The sequence below is a fragment of the Phoxinus phoxinus genome, assembly GCF_949152265.1.
Source record: "Phoxinus phoxinus genome assembly, chromosome: 1".
NCBI lineage: Eukaryota > Metazoa > Chordata > Actinopteri > Cypriniformes > Leuciscidae > Phoxinus > Phoxinus phoxinus.
Genome location: NC_136876.1, coordinates 48,916,585 through 48,938,598, shown reverse-complemented (window position 1 = coordinate 48,938,598; position 22,014 = coordinate 48,916,585). Strand labels below are relative to the sequence as shown.

Genomic DNA, 22,014 nt, shown 5'->3' with positions numbered 1-22,014 from the left:
GCCATCTAGAGTTTCATGACAGAACTTTGTATAGCAACAAGAAAGAGAGAGAAGAAAATGTGCAAATGTTTAAACTTTATTCACATTAAAGTGGACCTCAGTAAACTGACACTGACTTTGTTTCTGTGTCCTGGTCCTAGTTACCCAAAATGAGGAGCTGCTGAGTAAACTACAAGATTTGCCTGCTGGAGAATGTGTGCGTCTGTTGCGTGAAATGCCTCTTAGTGTCTCTGAGAAGCGTCAGATCAGGTACAGAAATCATTATAGCACTGACTTTTACATACCAGTGCATCTTTAAAAAAATGATTTAGGAAATAATTAATTCGTTCTTTGTGTTAAAATTGTTAATTTCTTTGTAAATGTCTTTGTGTAACCTTATCTAAATATGTCTTTTTTTAGAGCTTTATGCTTCGGCTGGGAGCTTGAACAGCCTCTCTCTGAAAACAGAGTCCTGTGCTGCCATCAGTTTCAAGCTTGTTTCCTGAAGGTGACTTTGTGCACAGTAACTTTCTATTTATATATCTAGTTATATATTTATTACATCTGGTCATTTCCATGAAGAGTGTTTAAATAAACTTGCTGACGACGTGTGTGATGTCTGCGCAAGTAGGTACACAGAGACAAAGAAAAATACATTGCATTCGGACCGATACCGTTATTATCTCTCTGTAAACTACAAAAACATGAATTTGTGAAAACGGCGTATTACGTGTTCAGTTTACAGGCGCATAGTGTTTATTTACTAAGTGACATCACCAACTACTGGCCTGGCACGAATAATACAGTGTTTTAGTCGTCTCCACGGATCAGTGTGAACGGGGATCGTTTTGACGACTTTGTCATTTATGTACATGAAAAACTTTTCTGTTTTTAGTACATTGTTGTCATGTAAAAGTACCTTGCATCTCCACCGCAGGAACTTTCCCCAGGAAATAGGCACTTTGGGGTGGTACTGTACTCAGTGTGTTTACACCACAGGAACTAAATTAAGTAAAGTAAACTAAACTACACCTAAATTAAGTTGCGGGTAAATATTTCCCCTTCAGAAAGTCCCTGCTTGCGAGGTAGTACTTTTTTAAAGTTCAGGAACTTTCGGGGGAACATGCTGATTGGTTGAGTTCACGCCGCATTTTGATTGGTTGACTTTGATTTTATTTTAACCGCCATTTTTAAAAAACGCGGTTCTTGACTTCGTGCAGTAAGAGTTGTCTGTCTGCAAATATGGAATTTAATAAAAAATACGACCACTGGACCGACGACCAGGTCAATAAGCGTATTTGCGGAAGAGGAAATCCAGCGGGAACTGGAAACGGCAATCCGCAATGAAAAGGTACACTCTGAATAGGCTTTACTATCAGTGTTCGTCTCTTTTCTGCCGTTTTGTTAATTATCTCGTTAGTAAACCAATGCATCACAGACAAAAGCAGCACAGCTTGAATCTCCTCCATATTTAATATTAACGTGTCGCTCAAAACTGATTACTGTCCGTCACAGACTGTGAGGAGCAGTCGCGCGCAGTTCTACATCACCAGACTAATTTGCATAATCTTCCCGATACCAGAGAATGTCTGATAAGGGGAGAACTGCCACTCTCTGTAAACTTCCGGCTTCTGAACTGGTTGCAGTTCCACTCTGGCTCCATATGAGGGCGCTCACAGGACGAGTGCAGAATGAATGGAGGTCTACGGAGCTATACCCCTCAAAACCCACTTTTCTCAGGATATCGTTTTTTTTGTCTGGTAATTTGAATGTTGTATTCGGAAGGAGATGCAAAGAAATTACACATTGCTGGGTGTTAGATTTTTTTAGAGTCACTTATTTGCTTTAAAAAGTCTTTTAACATGTCAATGACGTCATACATCGTACGACCAGAGATGCTGCTTTACGGCAATCCTTCAGTCACTTCGGTGCTTTCAGCGCTCTGCAGTTTCTTTTCTCTCGAGGCATTGACAACACAGCGGACACAGGTACACACACAACACAACTGACACAGGTAAACAAACACACAACACAGCGGACACAGGTAAACACACAACACAGCGGACACAGGTACACACACAACACAACTGACACAGGTAAACAAACACACAACACAGCGGACACAGGTAAACACACAACACAGCGGACACAGGTAAACACACAACACAGCTGACACAGGTAAACACACAACACAGCGGACACAGGTAAACACACAACACAGCGGACACAGGTAAACACACAACACAGCTGACACAGGTAAACACACAACACAGCTGACACAGGTAAACACACAACACAGCTGACACAGGTAAACACACAACACAGCTGACACAGGTAAACACACAACACAGCGGACACAGGTAAACACACAAAACAGCGGACACAGGTAAACACACAACACAGCTGACAGGTAAACACACAACACAGCGGACACAGGTAAACACACAACACAGCGGAAACAGGTAAACACACAACACAGCGGACACAGGTAAACACACAACACAGCTGACACAGGTAAACACACAACACAGCGGACACAGGGAAACACACAACAGCTGACACGGGTAAACACACAACACAGCGGACACGGGTAAACACACAACACAGCGGACACGGGTAAACACACAACACAGCGGACACGGGTAAACACACAACACAGCTGACACGGGTAAACACACAACACAGCTGACACGGGTAAACACACAACACAGCTGACACGGGTAAACACACAACACAGCGGACACAGGTAAACAAACACACAACACAGCTGACACGGGTAAACACACAACACAGCTGACACGGGTAAACACACAACACAGCGGACACAGGTAAACAAACACACAACACAGCTGACACGGGTAAACACACAACACAGCTGACACGGGTAAACACACAACACAGCGGACACGGGTAAACACACAACACAGCGGACACAGGTAAACACACAACACACAACACAGCTGACACAGGTAAACACACACCAACACAGCTGACACAGGTAAACACACAACACAGCGGACACAGGTAAACACACAACACAGCGGACACAGGTAAACACACAACACAGCTGACAGGTAAAGACACAACACAGCGGACACAGGTAAACACACAACACAGTGGACACAGGTAAACACACATCACAGCGGACACAGGTAAACACACAACACAGCTGACAGGTAAACACACAACACAGCTGACAGGTAAACACACAACACAGCTGACAGGTAAACACACAACACAGCGGACACAGGTAAACACACAACACAGCGGACACAGGTAAACACACAACACAGCGGACACAGGTAAACACACAACACAGCGGACACAGGTAAACACACAACACAGCTGACACAGGTAAACACACAACACAGCGGACACAGGGAAACACACAACAGCTGACACGGGTAAACACACAACACAGCGGACACGGGTAAACACACAACACAGCGGACACGGGTAAACACACAACACAGCTGACACGGGTAAACACACAACACAGCTGACACGGGTAAACACACAACACAGCTGACACGGGTAAACACACAACACAGCGGACACAGGTAAACAAACACACAACACAGCTGACACGGGTAAACACACAACACAGCTGACACGGGTAAACACACAACACAGCGGACACAGGTAAACAAACACACAACACAGCTGACACGGGTAAACACACAACACAGCTGACACGGGTAAACACACAACACAGCGGACACGGGTAAACACACAACACAGCGGACACAGGTAAACACACAACACACAACACAGCTGACACAGGTAAACACACACCAACACAGCTGACACAGGTAAACACACAACACAGCGGACACAGGTAAACACACAACACAGCGGACACAGGTAAACACACAACACAGCTGACAGGTAAAGACACAACACAGCGGACACAGGTAAACACACAACACAGTGGACACAGGTAAACACACATCACAGCGGACACAGGTAAACACACAACACAGCTGACAGGTAAACACACAACACAGCTGACAGGTAAACACACAACACAGCTGACAGGTAAACACACAACACAGCGGACACAGGTAAACACACAACACAGCTGACACAGGTAAACACACAACACAGTGGACACAGGTAAACACACATCACAGCGGACACAGGTAAACACACAACACAGCTGACACAGGTAAACACACAACACAGCTGACACAGGTAAACACACAACACAGCTGACACAGGTAAACACACAACACAGCTGACACAGGTAAACACACAACACAGCTGACACAGGTAAACACACAACACAGCGGACACAGGTAAACACACAACACAGCGGACACAGGTAAACACACAACACAGCTGACACAGGTAAACACACAACACAGCTGACACAGGTAAACACACAACACAGCTGACACAGGTAAACACACAACACAGCTGACACAGGTAAACACACAACACAGCTGACACAGGTAAACACACAACACAGCTGACACAGGTAAACACACAACACAGCGGACACAGGTAAACACACAACACAGCTGACACAGGTAAACACACAACACAGCTGACACAGGTAAACACACAACACAGCTGGCACAGGTAAACACACAACACAGCTGACACAGGTAAACGCACAACACAGCTGGCACAGGTAAACGCACAACACAGCTGACACAGGTAAACACACAACACAGCTGACACAGGTAAACACACAACACAGCTGACACAGGTAAACACACAACACAGCTGACACGGGTAAACACACAACACAGCTGACACAGGTAAACACCCAACACAGCGGACACAGGTAAACACACAACACAGCTGACACAGGTAAACACACAACACAGCTGACACAGGTAAACACACAACACAGCTGACACAGGTAAACACACAACACAGCTGACACAGGTAAACACACGACACAGCTGACACAGGTAAACACACGACACAGCTGACACAGGTAAACACACAACACAGCGGACACAGGTAAACACACAACACAGCTGACACAGGTAAACACACAACACAGCTGACACAGGTAAACACACAACACAGCTGACACAGGTAAACACACAACACAGCTGACAGGTAAACACACAACACAGCGGACACAGGTAAACACACAACACAGCTGACACAGGTAAACACACAACACAGCTGACAGGTAAACACACAACACAGCTGACACAGGTAAACACACAACACAGCTGACACAGGTAAACACACAACACAGCTGACACAGGTAAACACACAACACAGCTGACAGGTAAACACACAACACAGCTGACAGGTAAACACACAACACAGCTGACACAGGTAAACACACAACACAGCGGACACAGGTAAACACACAACACAGCGGATACAGGTAAACACACAACACAGCTGACACAGGTAAACACACAACACAGCGGACACAGGTAAACACACAACACAGCGGACACAGGTAAACACACAACACAGCTGACACAGGTAAACACACAACACAGCGGACACAGGTAAACACACAACACAGCTGACACAGGTAAACACACAACACAGCTGACACAGGTAAACACACAACACAGCTGACAGGTAAACACACAACACAGCTGACAGGTAAACACACAACACAGCTGACACAGGTAAACACACAACACAGATGACAGGTAAACACACGTGCTAGAAGAGTTTATGCTAGAAGACATTCTGGTCCCGCTTTGGATGCCACGATGCCATCAAGCGGTATCTCTGGTCGTAATCAGTCCTTCACTGACCAGTCAGCGTTCATTAGCAGAATGCTAGCGTGTTTTGGGCAACAACAACTCAACCTGTAAGAAATCGAAAAGGACATAAGCACTCGTTCATTCAACTTTCGACCTATAACCCATGTTGAACTTGCAAAACCTACAATTAAATCTGAGATTTCTCAACGGCAATCGGGTGAAAGAGACAAATTTAGCGTCTAGCTCCATAGACTCCTATTAATTTTGCACTCGGGCGATCGCCCCCAGTGGAACTCTGGTGGAACTACAACCAAAATTCGGTACAATAGGACTTAATAGGGAGTGGCCAGGCTCTCCGTAGACGGGCTCTGCCAATACTTTAGACCGCGGTGTAAACTCAGTCAGCAACCGGCAAAAAAAGTTCCTGGGAAAAACATTCCTGGGACAAATAGGTTCTGGTAATGTCGGTGGAAACGCAGCTTAACTAGGACATGCTAAACTGAAAGGATATACTAAAGACAAAGACAAATGATAGTTAATAATAATAATAAAAAAGACATTTGGATGACTGGTTTTGTGTCTTCATTGCTTTAACAATGTGAGGGTGACACCAATTTACACCCTCTTTGTATATAAATCACAGTTGAAAATGACATTTTTAAACATTTTAATTGAGATTTCTGGAGGTTAATATTGAAAACATGCGTGCACTTCTTTTTGATAGGTTTTGTGTGGTTGCTGGTTAGGTAGACTCTCACAGCAGATATCCATACAGCTCTGGCAGAAAGTGCTTAAAAACATCGGCGCTCGCTTTGGCACCGGGATCCTGTCCTATTTCATCTTCCTCAGAAGACTGTTACTCTACAACATCCTCTTCTTCCTCATCAACGGCCTTTTCCTGCTCGTACCACAAATCTCAAATTCACCTCCACCTCCAAAAGATAATGGAATGAATACAAAAGATGAAAACGCTTACCTCTGGATGCTTACTGGAAAGGTGAGGATGTATATTTTAAAAAGCAAGTCCTTTATATTAGTGTCACCATTCTCTGTGGTATAGATGATTCATTGGGCAAGGGAAATCTTTTACATTCCCTGTTAATTTAACTCCTTAAGCGGCACCACCTTTTTTTTTAATAGACATGAAAATGCACATTTCGAACTTAAATGGTTGTAATTCAAGAATGCTTTGGAATAGATGTAAGATTGGTCTTGTTTTAAAGAAGACATTTGGCAGATTTTTGTAGAAGTGAAATAAATTAAGAAAGTTAAACAGAAAAAAAGTTATAGAAGTTTGAGTTTATGAAAATGTACAATGTTAAAACATGTATTATTCATATTTTATATAAAAATATATATATTTTCAAAACCCGGAGGACTCTAAAAATGCAAAAAAAATCAAAGCCAAAAATCTGAAAAAGTTGTTTCAAATTTTAGGTTGATATCTCAAAAAAATAAGCTTTCAGTGAGATTTAGTTTGGGCGCAGTACCAAACTTTTCCACTGGTTGACATTACTGCCCATATAAGGGCGCCTCCATTTCCATATGTTGTGTGATTTGAACCATTATTTTTTACAATTTTCATACAATTTATGAAGTAGACATCCTATTCAGAAGTAGAATTGAAAGTTTAGCAGATTTTGAAATGAATTCCACCTCTAAGAAACACAAAAAGAACACTTTTTTTCTTTCTTTATATTTAAAACAAATTTCAGACCTTTTTTTCTAAAAGAATTGAAGGGATGCTATCTTTTGAACTCTTGGCATGAAAACAAACTGAGGCTTCTACCATTCTTTCATGATTTTTCATGTTCATCACTATTTCAAAATAAAGGTCTGAACACGCTTTAGGAGTATGAACATATTCTTGTTGCAAATTGATAAATTACGGCTCCTCTGTAATGTATTTTAAAAATCAGTCACCAAATATGTAGAGATTGTAAGCTTTCAAATGATAGTTTGTCAAGATTATGTTTAGTATAGGATATCACTGTTTTAAATATGTAATGGCCGTGCCAATATAAATGCCCTGCTTTATATTACTTGTACTCTTTACCGAATGCTTTTTTTTTTCTCTCTCTCTCTCAACAGGGCATTCTCACAAACTCTGTCATGTTTTATGGCCACTATACCAACTCCACAAGTGGACATTGCCAAGATAAAACTAAAACATGTCCTCACAATTACAACATACCCCTGGCATATATTTTTACTATTGGGACAGGCATGTTTGTCACATGTGTACTGCTTGTTTACAGGTTTGTCTATTTTCCGTACTCATTGTTTTAATTCATTTCCACATCGTAAGCTTGATTCAATCAGATTTTCTTTTTCCTTTCAGGATGTCTAAATCATTCGGAAAGAGTTTCTGCACATTGAAGACTACTGGTAACCTAGCTTTAAAGGTTTTCTGCTCTTGGGATTTTAACGTCTGCAGGAAAAGGTCTGTTAAACTGCAGGCGGTGAACATCTGCACTCAGCTGAAGGTTTGTGGAAATATGACTTTTATCCTCCACAGCACTAATAATTAAATTACAGTATGTCATACACAAATGTTGGGATATTTGAAGACATGTATGAACAATAAAGTTAAATAAAATGTTCTATTCTGCACTGTCAGAAAAAATAAATGTGCAAAATCATTCCTTTAGGGGTACAACAGCTTATCACTGGGGCAGGACTCTTGAAGGCACAACCTTTTACCTTATCTACCCCTAAAGATGCATATTCGTTTCTTAGAATAGTTAATATTTACCTTCAGTTCACCCAAAAATAAAAATTCTCTCATCATTTACTCGTCCTCATGTCTTTCCAAACTCGTAAAACTTTTTTTAAATCTCCGGAACACAGATCATTGTATTTTGAATTAAATTTATATATATATGTCGCTCCATTGACAGTACACGCAACTACAAATTTGACTCTTAAAACGTTTTTTTTTTTTAAATTGCAAAATTAATCCATATGAATCGTAGCCTGAGTCAGTATGTGAGTCTGATACTGCTCCATAGGGCTTTTATTATGAGGCGTGTCTTAACCGAACCAGGGGGAAAAAAACCCTCTGCACTCAATTGGATAGACCTACAACCAATCAGAGCAACGCATAGTTGTCAACAGAGCTCAACTGCATGCACGCTGGAAGAACTAGTAAATTAATGAGTGTAAACAATCTTTGCCGTTGTTGTAAAAAGAATTTAAGAATTCGCGGAGTACTTACAAGCACGAATAGCATTTTTGAGAGAAATACAAAAGGTGTATGTATACGAACAAGTTCTCGGTTTAGGCTTAGATCTCGACAATAAAGCAAATAAATCTTCTCGCATTTGTCGGCCCTGTCTCAACTTTATAACAAAGTTGCAACGTGACTTGACTGATTTTAAAAGATGGATAGACGACGAAAGAGAGCTGGCTGAAGATGTTCATCTGAGGCTTCAGAGAAAAGAGATCGTGAGCACATCCCTTCCATTGGTTTTCATTGCGTCCCATCTTCTTAGCGACATTCGGAGCCAGCTGATAAATTAAACTTTTGCCGTATCCCGTAGGAAGGACGGCCGGCAAACACATCTTTCCAATCGACAAATGCCTTGAGTACGGTTCTCTGTTCGTCTTTTAAAATGAATGCGCTGTCGATTTCTTTTAAAACAGACGCGATAGCGGAATCTAAACATCCCAATTCTCCAGCTGCAGTCGTCTTTGTTGAAAACCAATTCAACCCAACCGCTCTTCGATGACGTGGTGATTACGTAACCGTAGATCATCTGTCCGTCATCGATTAAAGCCCGCCCTGGCAATTTGATTGGCTCAGCCTTCTGGGAGCCGAGCATAATTACTCCTCAACGGATCAAGTCCAGACCGAACTTCCCGACCAAAAAATGTTGTGGGCGGGGTTCAGGCTGGCACCCAGGCTATATGAATCGAATAGTTTAGTCTAAATTAATCTCTGAAGAGACTTGACTGCTTTATACACTGTAGAACCCAACAAGTTAAGCTAACTCATTTCATTTGAAGACACCGATTACCTCAATTCAATTAAGTTCATAAAAAAAACAATAGTTATGAGTACTCTGAACTTATTTTAATCTAATTAAAACTAAAACAAGGATATTTCTTAATACACAATTAAACTTTACACTGCATTCAAATATCTTATATAGCTGAAAGTTCACTTTATTGAGTAAAAGCAGTGAAATTACAAACTTTTAATTAACTTTTAAGCGCTTGTAGTTACTGCTAGCTCACAATATCACACTCAGTCAAATCCTATAAGATAAGCTAACTCATTACATTTGTGGACACCGATTACATTAATTCATTAGATTTTAAAAACTAAAAGAAGATATTCATTCCAGTAAGCGATTACTTAAGTGATGATTGGGCATTAGTGATGAACACCTGCTGTTAACAAGCAAAATCACTGAAGGAAAGAAAAACTCAAGAACTACAACTGTCTTCAGCCTTATGAAATCAACCGAAGATAAAATAAGATATTAAAGGGGTGGTATAATGCCCTTTTCACAAGATGTAAAATAATCTGATGTCCCCAGAGTGTGTATGTGAAGTTTTAGCTCAAAATACCCCACAGATAATTTTATATAGCATGTTAAATTGACACTTTTTGAGGGTGAGCAAAAATGTCTGTCCCTTTAAATGAAGGGTATAGGAACTCTCCATGCCTTCAAATTAGTCCATATGAGGTGTGTAGACAAAAAAACAAAACAAAAAAACAGGCACATAAAAATCCATATACACAATAACATATCATTTGATATGATCAACGTAAGCACAAGCATGTTCACTTGACGTGTGAGAACCACTGAGGTTCATTCTCGTGTTACGCAGCACGTCTGAGCCTCTACAAGAACCAATGAGGTTTTCAATGGAGTGCACCTTGACACCATACGGAGGGAAATGTGGAGAATGAAGTGTACCCAAGCTTTTAGGGTTAGGTTTAAGGTCTCCCTATAAGTTTGTAGATCCTGCCCCCCCTTGAAAGCTTTGAGATCTCCAGCCTGCAGTGAAACCCTTCTCAAGCCAAACGCCCACTGGTCGGTCAACCACTAACCACCCAGAAACCACCAACAACCTTATGCTGGTTTTAGTGATGTGTAGTTTTAGTTTCCTATAAAAAAAAATAGTTTTTGATTAGCTATAGTGAACTATGCATTCAGTAGAGTGCTATTACTTATTTATTTGTTAATCAGGGTTTCTTAGTAAATAAGTAGTTACTGGAATGTTAATATTGCGTTACTCATTTGTTGTGTAGTTTTTCATCAATGACGGACCAGTATAAAGTTCTGTTGTCATTTGTTTAATGTAAAATACTTCCTCCAAGCCCATTGCACAAGACTTTCTGAAAAGTTTAAACACTGTAGCACAATCAACACTTTTTTTTCTTTCTTTTTTTTAACAACTGACTTGACATTATCAGCAAAACCATTGCTGGAAAGTAGGACACCATGTTTGTTCAAACAATGGAAGACATGGACAATTCTGTTTGGAGACAATTAGTGGTGCATCATTTACACACTTCCGCTTTAACAATGCATAATAATTAGTGGACTCGTACCATAGATTTGAGTCACTCTGCTGAATTTTTGTGTTCTAGGAAATGCTGTCAGAGCTCAGCTGCAGAAAAAAGAAGAGGAGCTTGTGTTCAACACTGGGCTGGTTGAGTGTACACTTACTAGTGTGGTCCATTTGCCTACTTTGCATTGTTGGCTGCATGATGGCTGTTTACTACATACACCGTTACATTGAGCAGGGCGGACGTATGGTAAGGGTCTGGTCATAAGTGTCAAATATACAACAGGAAGTCAACAGGAAGCTTAACGCTTAATAAATCACACAAATAATGGTGGAAAAGACTAGTCACATCCTGTTCACACACACACCAGTTATGTTTGCTGCTTCATTACATTGCAAAAAGCTGCACTGAAAACCCTAATAAGTTGATTGAACTCAATTGATTTGAGTAAACTCGTTACCTCAATTTAATTGAGTAATTGGGTCTCACAAAACATGCATATTTAAGTTTACTTAACTTGGTGCTTATGTAGACTTGACTTAAATTGTTTAGTTCACCAAACTTGACGATTATTTAATGTACTTGGACAATAAAGTTCACTTAACTGAGTGTTAATTTCCACTCTTAACCAAAATTAGTTGACTTTACTCGCAAATCGCGTGGAAACCCGTTGCCCTATACCACTTAAGTTTTTACACAAGCTGAAACTAAACATGTTGAGTTGTATTAACATGGAACCCTAACTTTTTACACAAGCTGAAACTAAACTTTTCATTTGAGTGTCACCATTGTTGAGATTCATATGCTGATTGTTGATGTCTATGTGTGACTAAATAACATGGCATTTAAAAAAAGTTTTTTTCAACTGTTCAAATTATAAGAATTCTGTTGGATTTCCTGGTGAAAAAAAAATTCACAGGTCTTTCATATCAATCATATGGAAAGATCCAGACAATAATAGATTAAACTCTAGATGAAATGAGGTGCTACTGATTTATAATCTTTATTGATGACAACATCAATACACAGTCATAGTCACTGGATTACTTACTCTTGGCTTTTTTGCTATACCAAATGTGCCTTTCAAACACACAGTTAAAGCAGCCAGAGAATAACTAATGTTCAAATGTCAATGGCCCAACTAAAGCCAACACTTGTCACCATTATGGTGACTAAATTAAACAATAATTCATCAACATCTAAACCTCTGTTAATTCTCAATACCGTCTGCTGCCAAGGCCTGTGCCACGTTAGACGCGGGTCTTTTCACGTGACCAGGCAGGTTTTAGCCCCCTCCCCTTCCTTATGCAACTAAACATACTAAGTTATCTCTGCTAAACCTGATTAGTGCAATGAATCTTTCAGCTAAATAGTACAATCAACTAATGTTGTTTAGTAATGATAGCAGGTTTTTACTAAACATAAAATAATAAGTAATGATCACTCGTAAGTTTAATTAGAAACAAAATCTGGGTTTACAGTGTGTATGGGTCCTTCTACTGCATTCTCTTCGTAACTGTTTTCTTCAGATATCATCTAGACTCCACGTCTTGAAGATTTGTTTATTATTACTGTTGCCTTCCTGATACGCAAAATGTTTTCAGGGTGTTTTAGTTTAGCCTTTGCAAATTAAAAAGACAAAAACAAAAAGGCATTTGTATGAGACTGCAATTGATAAACTGAAGTTCTCTGCTCAGTGTGCAATGCAAAATAAGTAATAAATAAAACTCTTTCAATTGTAAATGCAAATGTGCAGAATTTCCCCCATTCATCAAGTTACATAAAAAAAAAATGCATTTCTGAATTCTTTGTTCAGTCTGAAATGGCATTTCCTTAGAATGGGCTTCATATGATCTGGCATATTGTTTTTGAATACTTCATCTGATATATTGTGTGTGCATGTCTTTACCGTGTCTGTTCAGGAAAACGACCCCGAGGGTTTGCTGACCGTGCCTTTGGTCGTGTCTTGCCTCAGTCATCTACTGCCTGGTTTCTTCAACAAGTTATCCAGGGGGGAAAATTACAACTCCCCAAGTGTTCACATTTACGTGTCCATTGTAAGGTCAGGGACAGCAATTACTTATTTGCTTACCATTCTTTCACTAACTGTTCATTCACTTCCTGTCTAATTCCGCCGTGAGCTTTGAGCATTTTGCATTCAGCGCAGCAGGAAGCAACTTTAGCATGCTTCATTTGCTTGTCTTTAAAGGGTTAGCTCACCCAAAAATAAAAATTCTGTCAGTAATTACTCACCCTTATGTTGTTCCAACACCGTAAGACTTTCAGTCATCTTTGGGAACAGATATTTTTGAATAAATCTGAGAGCTGGCTCACTCCTCCATAGGCTTCTATTGTAATTGAAACTTGCCGGCCCAGAAAGTTAGTAAAGACAATGTTTAAAATAGTCCAAGTGACTACAGCGGCTCAACCTTAAGTTCATCAAGCGACGAGAATACTTTTTGTGCGCAAAAACAAACAAAAATAACGACTTTATTCAACTATTAATTTTCTTCTGTGTGGGCCTCTGATAAGCAGTTATGTTTGTTTTTAAACTTTTCTTAAAAAAAAAAAATTATAATTGCATGTCAAATGGTAAAACCCCAAATGTCAAAATTTGTTTTAGTTCGTGGACTTTTAGTTTGTATTTCCTCAGTTCCTGTTTTCCTTTGTCCATTTTCCCGCTCCTCCTTTGTTACATTGTCACCGTCATTATACGTGTGTGTGGTTCAGCTGTGTGTGATTTATTACCTTGTTTGTGTCTGTAGGCCCCACTTAAATTTCGTTTTGTTTCCTGTTCATTGTCGGTTGTTCGTCTCGCATGTTGGCTTGACATGCCGAGTTTGTAATGTAATTTTATGATCGTCTTCGTCTTATGTGGATTTGAGCGTTACACCAAACTTAATGATATTCATAATATGTGTAAGACAAGACGTGTTACCTTACTATGTTGCTAAAATATGTAATACTTTATACTTTACATGTACAAGAATCTTGCATTTGAAACTAGATGTCTATAAAATCTCGTTTTCATTATTTTGGACATGCTTGTCATTTAAATATATGTTAATAACTAAACTGATGTCAAATAATATATTTGTTCAGTTCACAAAAGTTCAAGACAGGATGTTGTTATTATTAGAGTCAAAACCTTTCGGTTTCTTCTTTCACAGGAACCTGTTGTTGAAGGGCTGCATTTTTAGTGTGTTGTGTTACTACTGGCTCCAGAGAATCGATGACAGCAAGAAAGACCATAAGGTGACCAAAATCATGAAACCTGAAGACATCTTTTAAAGATGCAGTAATACTTTGTTGTTACTATTTCTACAAAATTATTCAAAGCAATATTGATCAAGCAGCTCACAGTTCATTTGCTGATTTGTTTGTAGGGTTTATGAGAATATGAACATTTAATTAAAAATAAAACCTTCTAATATATATATATATTTTAAAGTTGGCAGAACAATCAATTGCCTCAAATTTTTTAAGTTATGAAATTCAAAGTTTTAAGTAAGCAGAACTAGCAGATTTTTATTTTGTACTTAAACATTTCAAGTTAAGAACAATTGGTATGAGTACACTAATTCATACAATTAACTTAATATGTTCATGTAATCTCAATGTGAACACTTTTATTAGTATAAATTTAGTTAGCTTTAAAAAGCTAATCTGCTAACATACTAATTTGCTACCATATTAGCTATAGTATGTTATACAAAGGGGGGCAGTGTTCCGAAAGACATTGAAGGCGACCTGGGCGCCGCCATTGGCTAGCGGACCCCCACCTGCTGTTAGCACTCCATTGACTCCCATTCATTTTGGCGTCACTTTGACAGCGAATAACTTTACATCTGAGGCGTTTAAAGACACCGTTTGTCCATTGTTTATTTCTAAAGAAACACGAAAATGTATAAAAGGCTCCATTACCTTGTATCTTACGTTATGGCCCCGTAGAAGCAGTTTTTGTAAAAATAGGCTAACGATTGCGTCATAACCGCGCGACTCTGTCGCACAAGTCGAAAAATTACCGTATGGACAGGCAGAGAAGCTCGCAAGCAATCGGGAGGACGTGGAGGCATAAAGTCAAGAGAGAAGCCCATAGAGAGTGATAAAGTTGCTCCCGCTGCTAGCTCATGGACAGCTAATGCTCACGCTCTCCGTCTCTGCGGGATTCGGAAGGGAATGATTCAGATTTCTCTCGGCACAGCTACTAGAAGACCTACAGGTTGCTCACGTCACATACGTCGTCAAGCTCAGTCTGAGCCTGCGCAGTTCGCCTTGCGATCAGGAAGTGAGTGCTTCTAATTGACTTCATTTCTCTCCGTTGAAACCTATGGGGTCGCTGTGTCCAGTTTATATACTGTCTATGGTTATACAGAAGAATTTGCTGTATGAGTGCACAGTATTAAAGATTTATTTGCTCTCAAATCAAGCGTATGCACCACTTATCACCATGATGGTAACTATCCTAAAACCAACATTAACAGAAATTCTTCTAAATTAGCATAACAAAACATTAATCACTACTAAATCTCCCACTGAACAGTTACTCTCCATTCCAAGTGCCATCGGCAAAGCATGCTGGGAAATAGACATCCCAGCCGTTTCAGTGAAACTTAAGTTCGTCTAACTTAAAATAAATAGTTTCATAAAACTCAAAACAATGAAACGGTTCAGTTTACTTTAAATATATCAGTTCTGTGAACTTGAAAGAAAAATAAAGTGCTAAATACTCATAAAAGTTAATTTGACTGAACTAATTAGTTTAATTTCAGTTTATACTCAAACCAATGAATTATTTTGAGCGTGATTATTAGTTGAATATGAAATAAAGCAGGATTGTTTTTCATTTGTGTACTTGCAGTGCTGGGAGACATTTGTTGGTCAAGAGCTTTATCGTTTGGTTTTAATGGATCTAATAGTGGCAATGCTGCACATCATCGTTGCCGAGTTTCTGTGGGGGTAAGTACTCGCGACCCCATATAATGGCAGTGATGTTTAGCTGGGGTTGTTGACTCTTTCTGCCCCTTCAGGATGTGTCTTAGAAACTTCACGTTGAGAAGAAGGAAACTGGAGTTTGACATCGCACGAGATGTTCTGGAGCTCATCTATGGTCAAACGCTCGTGTGGTACTGTCACCTTCTCATAAAGAAACATGACATTTAGTTCTGATGGCACGACACTAACAGTCTCTTCTGCGATCTCTTGTTCTAGGTTCGGCGTGCTGTTTTCACCGCTGTTGCCTGCAGTACAGATTGTGAAACTGTTTCTCTTGTTCTACTTCAAAAAGGTCAAGATATTTTTTTGTATTTTTTAGGCTTCATTTGGATGACAGTTCATTGAGGATAGGAGATTAAGTTTAATGACTTTATTGCCTCTAATTGTAAAGATGTAGTATCATTCGTTCATTTGTTTTTTGATTTAATATTGAAAGTAGAAAATGAGAAAACAGTTCCTTTTTGGGGTTTTTTTTTTCCTCGTTTTTTTCCAAAAAAATCAGCTTGATTTTTCATTTTCGTTATGAGGTAGAAAAATTAATAAACAGCTTGAATATTCGATTTCTTCACGTGGTCGGGAATGAAATTTGTCTGATTTGTCAGCCGAAGATCAGACGAGTGTGTCGTCATCAGTTTCACATATTAAAGTGTGGCAATAAATTAAATGTTACAATTATATTTATACTATAAAAATAACAACAGAGTTGCTTGATGCAAGTAAATAGTGGTCTAATTATTTTATGGTTTCTATGCTGTTTTTTTTTTGTAACATAGGCTTATATGAATTAATGAATGAATGAATTAATTAATTATATAGCGCTTTCATATTTCAATTTCAATTCAGTTTACATTTTTTGGGGGGGAGTTTTTTTTAGTAGGCCTAAATGGACTTAAACTACCAAAAACCTGTTGAGTAGTGGTCTGGGTTCAAACATTGCGACACGCAAAGTGAGGCATTCACGTGAATAGAAAGGATTGCAGGCGCAATGATATTACAAACTCAGTGCCGGTCACGTTGGAAGTTACCGAGCTGGGGACTATTTTCAGGCGCTGCATAATATCATTACGCTGCTGGTACGGTTGATTATTACGCAGGAATGAGAGAATAGTTCCTAGTCATATCGGCCTAGAAAATCATAACTTTTCATTTTCTGTCAGTACACGATGTAACTACAGAAAAGTTTTAAATAGGAAAAATATAGAATTTCTTTGGTAATTTTTTTGAGAGAGATGCTAACGGTCTAATCAGATTCAATGATCTATGCTAAGCTATGCTAAAAGTGCTACCGCCAGACCCGGAGATCGGCTGAATGGATTAGAAAACGGTAAAACTGTTTAACTCTGCTAGGAGAGATGGAAAATGAGCCTATTTCCCCCCCCCCAAAAAAATGGAGTGGTCCTTTAACAGTGTAATCATTTTATGTTTTGTTGATATTATTAGGATATCCTCTGTCAAGTAAGGGCATGTGTCTCCCCCTCTATAGACCAGTATGATGCAGAACTTCCATGCACCCAGGAAACACTGGAGGGCCACTCAGATGAGCACGCTCTTCGTCAGCCTCCTGTTTTTACCCTCCTTCATCGGGGCCCTTATGTGTGTCATATATACAATGTGGAGGTTTGTCTCTTTAGAATATTACATTCACTTTCACTGCAAAAAAAAAAAGGATTTCCAATAAATTGGAAGATAATTTTGCTTGTTTTAAGTGACCGTTCGCAAAGACCCGCCCCCCTTAGTTACTGTTGCTATGTCCGACAAGCCACGCCACTCTCACGCCACACCATGTTCTCACGCAGTGAAAAATACATCGCGGATCAGAGAGACACTGACAACACACTGACAGACACAGACCAGCTTACTTTTCGGTTACTTTTGTAATTAAACGTATTAAACAAAGTCTCACCTTTCAAATTTGGTCATTTTTTTTTTACAGAAATTTAAACAATAAATACCGTTTTGTGGCTCTTTAATGTGTGTGTCAGATCGCTGTGTCGCCTCAGTTAAAGCTGCTCGTGAACCGATCATCTCTTCCTTCTAGTTCATTTATAGCATCAAATAAACATGAATGAACATCAGAAGGAATGTTGTTTTAACCGCGGAAAGGCGTCAGTACACTCCGCTTCTCAAGTTCAAATCCTCCCATGTTAATCTGCTAACTCTCCTGACTGCTTTGTCGGACAAAATGGTGGATGGTGAAGTATGATTGGTCAGATCACCTGTCAATCAAGCTCGCTGCGAAGGGTCAATTAAAGGGATAGTTCACTTTAAAATAAAAATTCTGTCATCATTTACTCACCCTCAAGTTGTTTCAAACCTGTATTAATTTATTTCTTCTGCTGAACACAAAGAAAGATATTTTGAAGAATGTCAGTAACCAGACAGTAGTCTGTACCCATTGACTTCCATAGTAGGAAAAAAAAATATTCCACTGCATGGTACGGTACGATACTAAAATGTGACGTGAAAACACTGCAGATCACTGATTGGTCAGACAGAATCGTCACCATAGATATACATGATAAAGGCTAGATGTCTCGTCCGCGCTGCTGGCCAATGGAGATCGACGTCCACACCTGGCGGCCATCTTGTCACAGTCAGCTCGGTCACTCGTAACATTGTGTTTTAATGGTGCATGTACTTTTTAAATAACCATAACTTGCTCAATTTCCAACCGATTTTCAAACGGGTTGGTTTGTTATAAACATCAGAGATGTAGTTATGACACTGCATACTTATGAATAATTATAAAATTAAATTTCAACATGTTCAAGCATCCATAATTATAGCCACGTTAATAACGTTTGTAAGAAACCAAACCGTTTGTAAATCCGTCAAGATTTCAGCGAGATAAGAGGATTTGTGTTCGTGCAGATCACTCGCCTTACATCAGGAACCACAGAGCCCGCCAGAAAGCTTGCCTGTGACAAGATGGCCGCCGGGTGATGACGTTAGAGACTCCGCCCGCCGTAAGACATCTAGCCTTTATTATGTATATCTATGATCGTCACTACCAGCATCATTGTATTTGCGACACGAGACACCAAACCCGCTAGATTTAAATAGCCAGCAGCCATATTTTTTGCAATGTTTCCAGGACATGGCTAAATCTGGAAAGGAACACATCTAGAAAAAACAAGCATTAAAAGAAGCATTAATACACACCCACACCCATTTTGGTAAAATAGTCCATTTTTTTTATTTTAAAGGGATATTTCACTCAACACTAAACATTCAGAAGAATGTTTCAGCACGCGCACACACACACACACACGCACATCCATATGTCCTGAACACAAAGCAAATAATTTCAATAACAAAGAGACATTACAGTGCCAGAGTGTTTTGTTTGCTTCTTCTGTTTTCTTAGGATCAAGCCCTCGTCACACTGTGGGCCCTTCAGGAGCTTCGACAACATGCTCCTCTTAGGCGAGCAGTGGATCAGCGGGCTGGGGAACTCGAATCCCAGTCTGGACTGGCTCAGCAAGGCGTACATTCACTTGGTGGACAACCCTTTGTTCCTCTTCATTTTTGCAGGCCTGTTCCTGTGAGTTTCCCTTGCTCATTGGGACTCCTGGGTGAAGTGTGAATCAGATTTGGGTCCTTTTTTTTTTTAACCTGTCATCTCTCCATCCCTTTCCAGAACCATTATATACATTCACATGCAACTTTTGGATGGCCAAAAGTTGATCATTGTAAGGTTACAAGAACAGATAGACCATGTGAGTATTATAACCCTTGTGGAAAAGTACAGTTTAGCATACTTAAGAGTAGGGCTGTAAACGATTAATCACGATTAATCGAATCCAAAATAAAAGTTTGTGTTTACATAATATATGTGTGTGTATTGTGTATAATTATTTTGTATATATAAATACACACATGCATGTATATATTTGAGAAATATTTGCATTTATACTGCATATATATTTTTATATGATTTATATTATATATAAATAGAACAATTTTATATATAAATAACAACTTTTCCTTAAATCTATACATGCATGTGTGTGTGTATCTATATATACAAAATAATTATACACAGTACACACACATATATTATGTAAACACAAACTTTTATTTGGGATTCGATTAATCGCGATTAATCGTTTACAGCCCTACGCAAGAGTACTTATTACGGAATAATATACTTAAGTGCAAACTGAATATAATGTTTTTGGGCACTTAGTACATTTAAAATATAATGAATTTAAATGTAATATTGAATACCATGACAGTTCAAATCATAATCAAGAGCTGTGTCCCAAATGACGCACTATACACTATGAGAATAGCATTTCAACTTTTATACAGAAAATTGTGAGTGGTGCTTGCCTTGATTCTGAGTTGTTGTCAGGGTGTTGCTATGTGATTGCTGTTTCTTCACAAAATAAATAAATAAATGAGTTTGATTATAAAATTTGTAGCACACACACACACACACACACACACACACACACACACACACACACACACACACACACACACACACACACACACACACACACACACACACACACACACACACACACACACCACTCTCAATACAAACCGCATGAGGTTTCTAATACAAACGGTATGGGATCTTTTAAAACTTGGGGTTAGTGGTTTGGGTTCAAATACCTAAACATGGGTTAGGGTTTTCACAGCCTAATGATTTCTTGCCAACATCTCTCCTGTCTACTTAGGAGGGTGAGGATAAGAAGTTCCTCATAGCTAAACTACAGGCCCTTAATGAGGCGCGTGCTCGGTGAGGTGAGCTTCAGTCCTTCCTCTAAAGCAGAATTTGTCTTATGCATTCAGGATGTTTGACAGATGAAAACAAATTACACAACCTTTCTTGTGGTTGATTTCCTTCTTGTGAACAGGTGTTTCGATGACCGAGTCACCTGCGGATTACTTGAATTTCCCAGGAAGGCTGGATTCTACAGAAAACTCATTTGGAAGAATACATTGTGGCAAAAACATAAAACCTGAAAAACTGGTGCCACTTATGTAGCAGACATAACTCAGATTACCACTGCATTTTGGAGTTAGCAAATGACACTGATATTTAGTAGTGCCACTGCCATGTAATCATATACACATATTTAGAAATGCACAATGTTCATTTTTGCTTATGGAAATATTTTTGTTAGTTCTATATCTATATATTTGTTTGTGTGGTTGAGAAATGTGATGATAATTTTAAATATTTAGTTTATAGTGAAAAAAACATACTGCATTTGAAAAAAAAAGAGTGTGCTAAGTTTACTACAGATACATTTACATATTTATATGCGTAATTAATTAAAATACCTTGCAATTGTACTTTTTGGTATACTAAAATTCTGCTAATTTGTAACAACTAATTTGTACTTAATGTACTTTAGTTATCCGGAAACAGTGCTGAGGTGCAACTAAAGATAAACTTAAGTGTATTTGATTGTGTTAAAGTGAAACTATTGCAAGTATACACTTTACATTTCAAATTATATTATACAGAGATCATACTATAGTAATACAACACACATTTTAAGGTTTAATATTAAGACATGTGCATCGTGCAATAAAGAAATACTCCAAATAAAGTTGAATTATAATTGTATATCAGTAAGTCTTAAGTGATATTTGTGATTTGAAGTATATTTAGTATGAAATAAATGTATTTTGGTATGTTGAGATTTACTTGAGTTTATCTCTCGGCGGTCTTTTGGAGGTTTAAGATCGATCAATCAATAAATGCAACTGTAAATGACAATTATTTGTGAATTACTGATTTTTTTTAAAACAACTAATCTTGTTTATCACACGACTTTCTGAAATACGTGAGTCTGATTGGTC

At 38.9% G+C, this 22,014-nt stretch overlaps 1 protein-coding gene across 1 annotated transcript in view; it reads left to right on the top strand.

The window, feature by feature from the left end:
• tmc6a (transmembrane channel-like 6a) overlaps nt 1-21,933 on the top strand; it is a 30,010-nt gene extending 8,077 nt beyond the window's left edge. The window contains exons 5-20 of the mRNA XM_079604734.1: nt 141-249; nt 400-487; nt 6,397-6,669; nt 7,764-7,930; nt 8,014-8,158; nt 11,278-11,445; nt 13,119-13,258; nt 14,367-14,451; nt 16,058-16,155; nt 16,227-16,322; nt 16,408-16,483; nt 17,675-17,808; nt 19,559-19,735; nt 19,832-19,910; nt 20,880-20,946; nt 21,060-21,933. Of these exons, the coding sequence (XP_079460860.1) occupies nt 141-249; nt 400-487; nt 6,397-6,669; nt 7,764-7,930; nt 8,014-8,158; nt 11,278-11,445; nt 13,119-13,258; nt 14,367-14,451; nt 16,058-16,155; nt 16,227-16,322; nt 16,408-16,483; nt 17,675-17,808; nt 19,559-19,735; nt 19,832-19,910; nt 20,880-20,945 (1,901 nt within the window). The 3' untranslated portion in view covers nt 20,946; nt 21,060-21,933. The remainder of the gene's footprint in view (nt 1-140; nt 250-399; nt 488-6,396; nt 6,670-7,763; nt 7,931-8,013; nt 8,159-11,277; nt 11,446-13,118; nt 13,259-14,366; nt 14,452-16,057; nt 16,156-16,226; nt 16,323-16,407; nt 16,484-17,674; nt 17,809-19,558; nt 19,736-19,831; nt 19,911-20,879; nt 20,947-21,059) is intronic.
• The last annotated feature ends 81 nt before the right edge of the window (nt 21,934-22,014 follow it).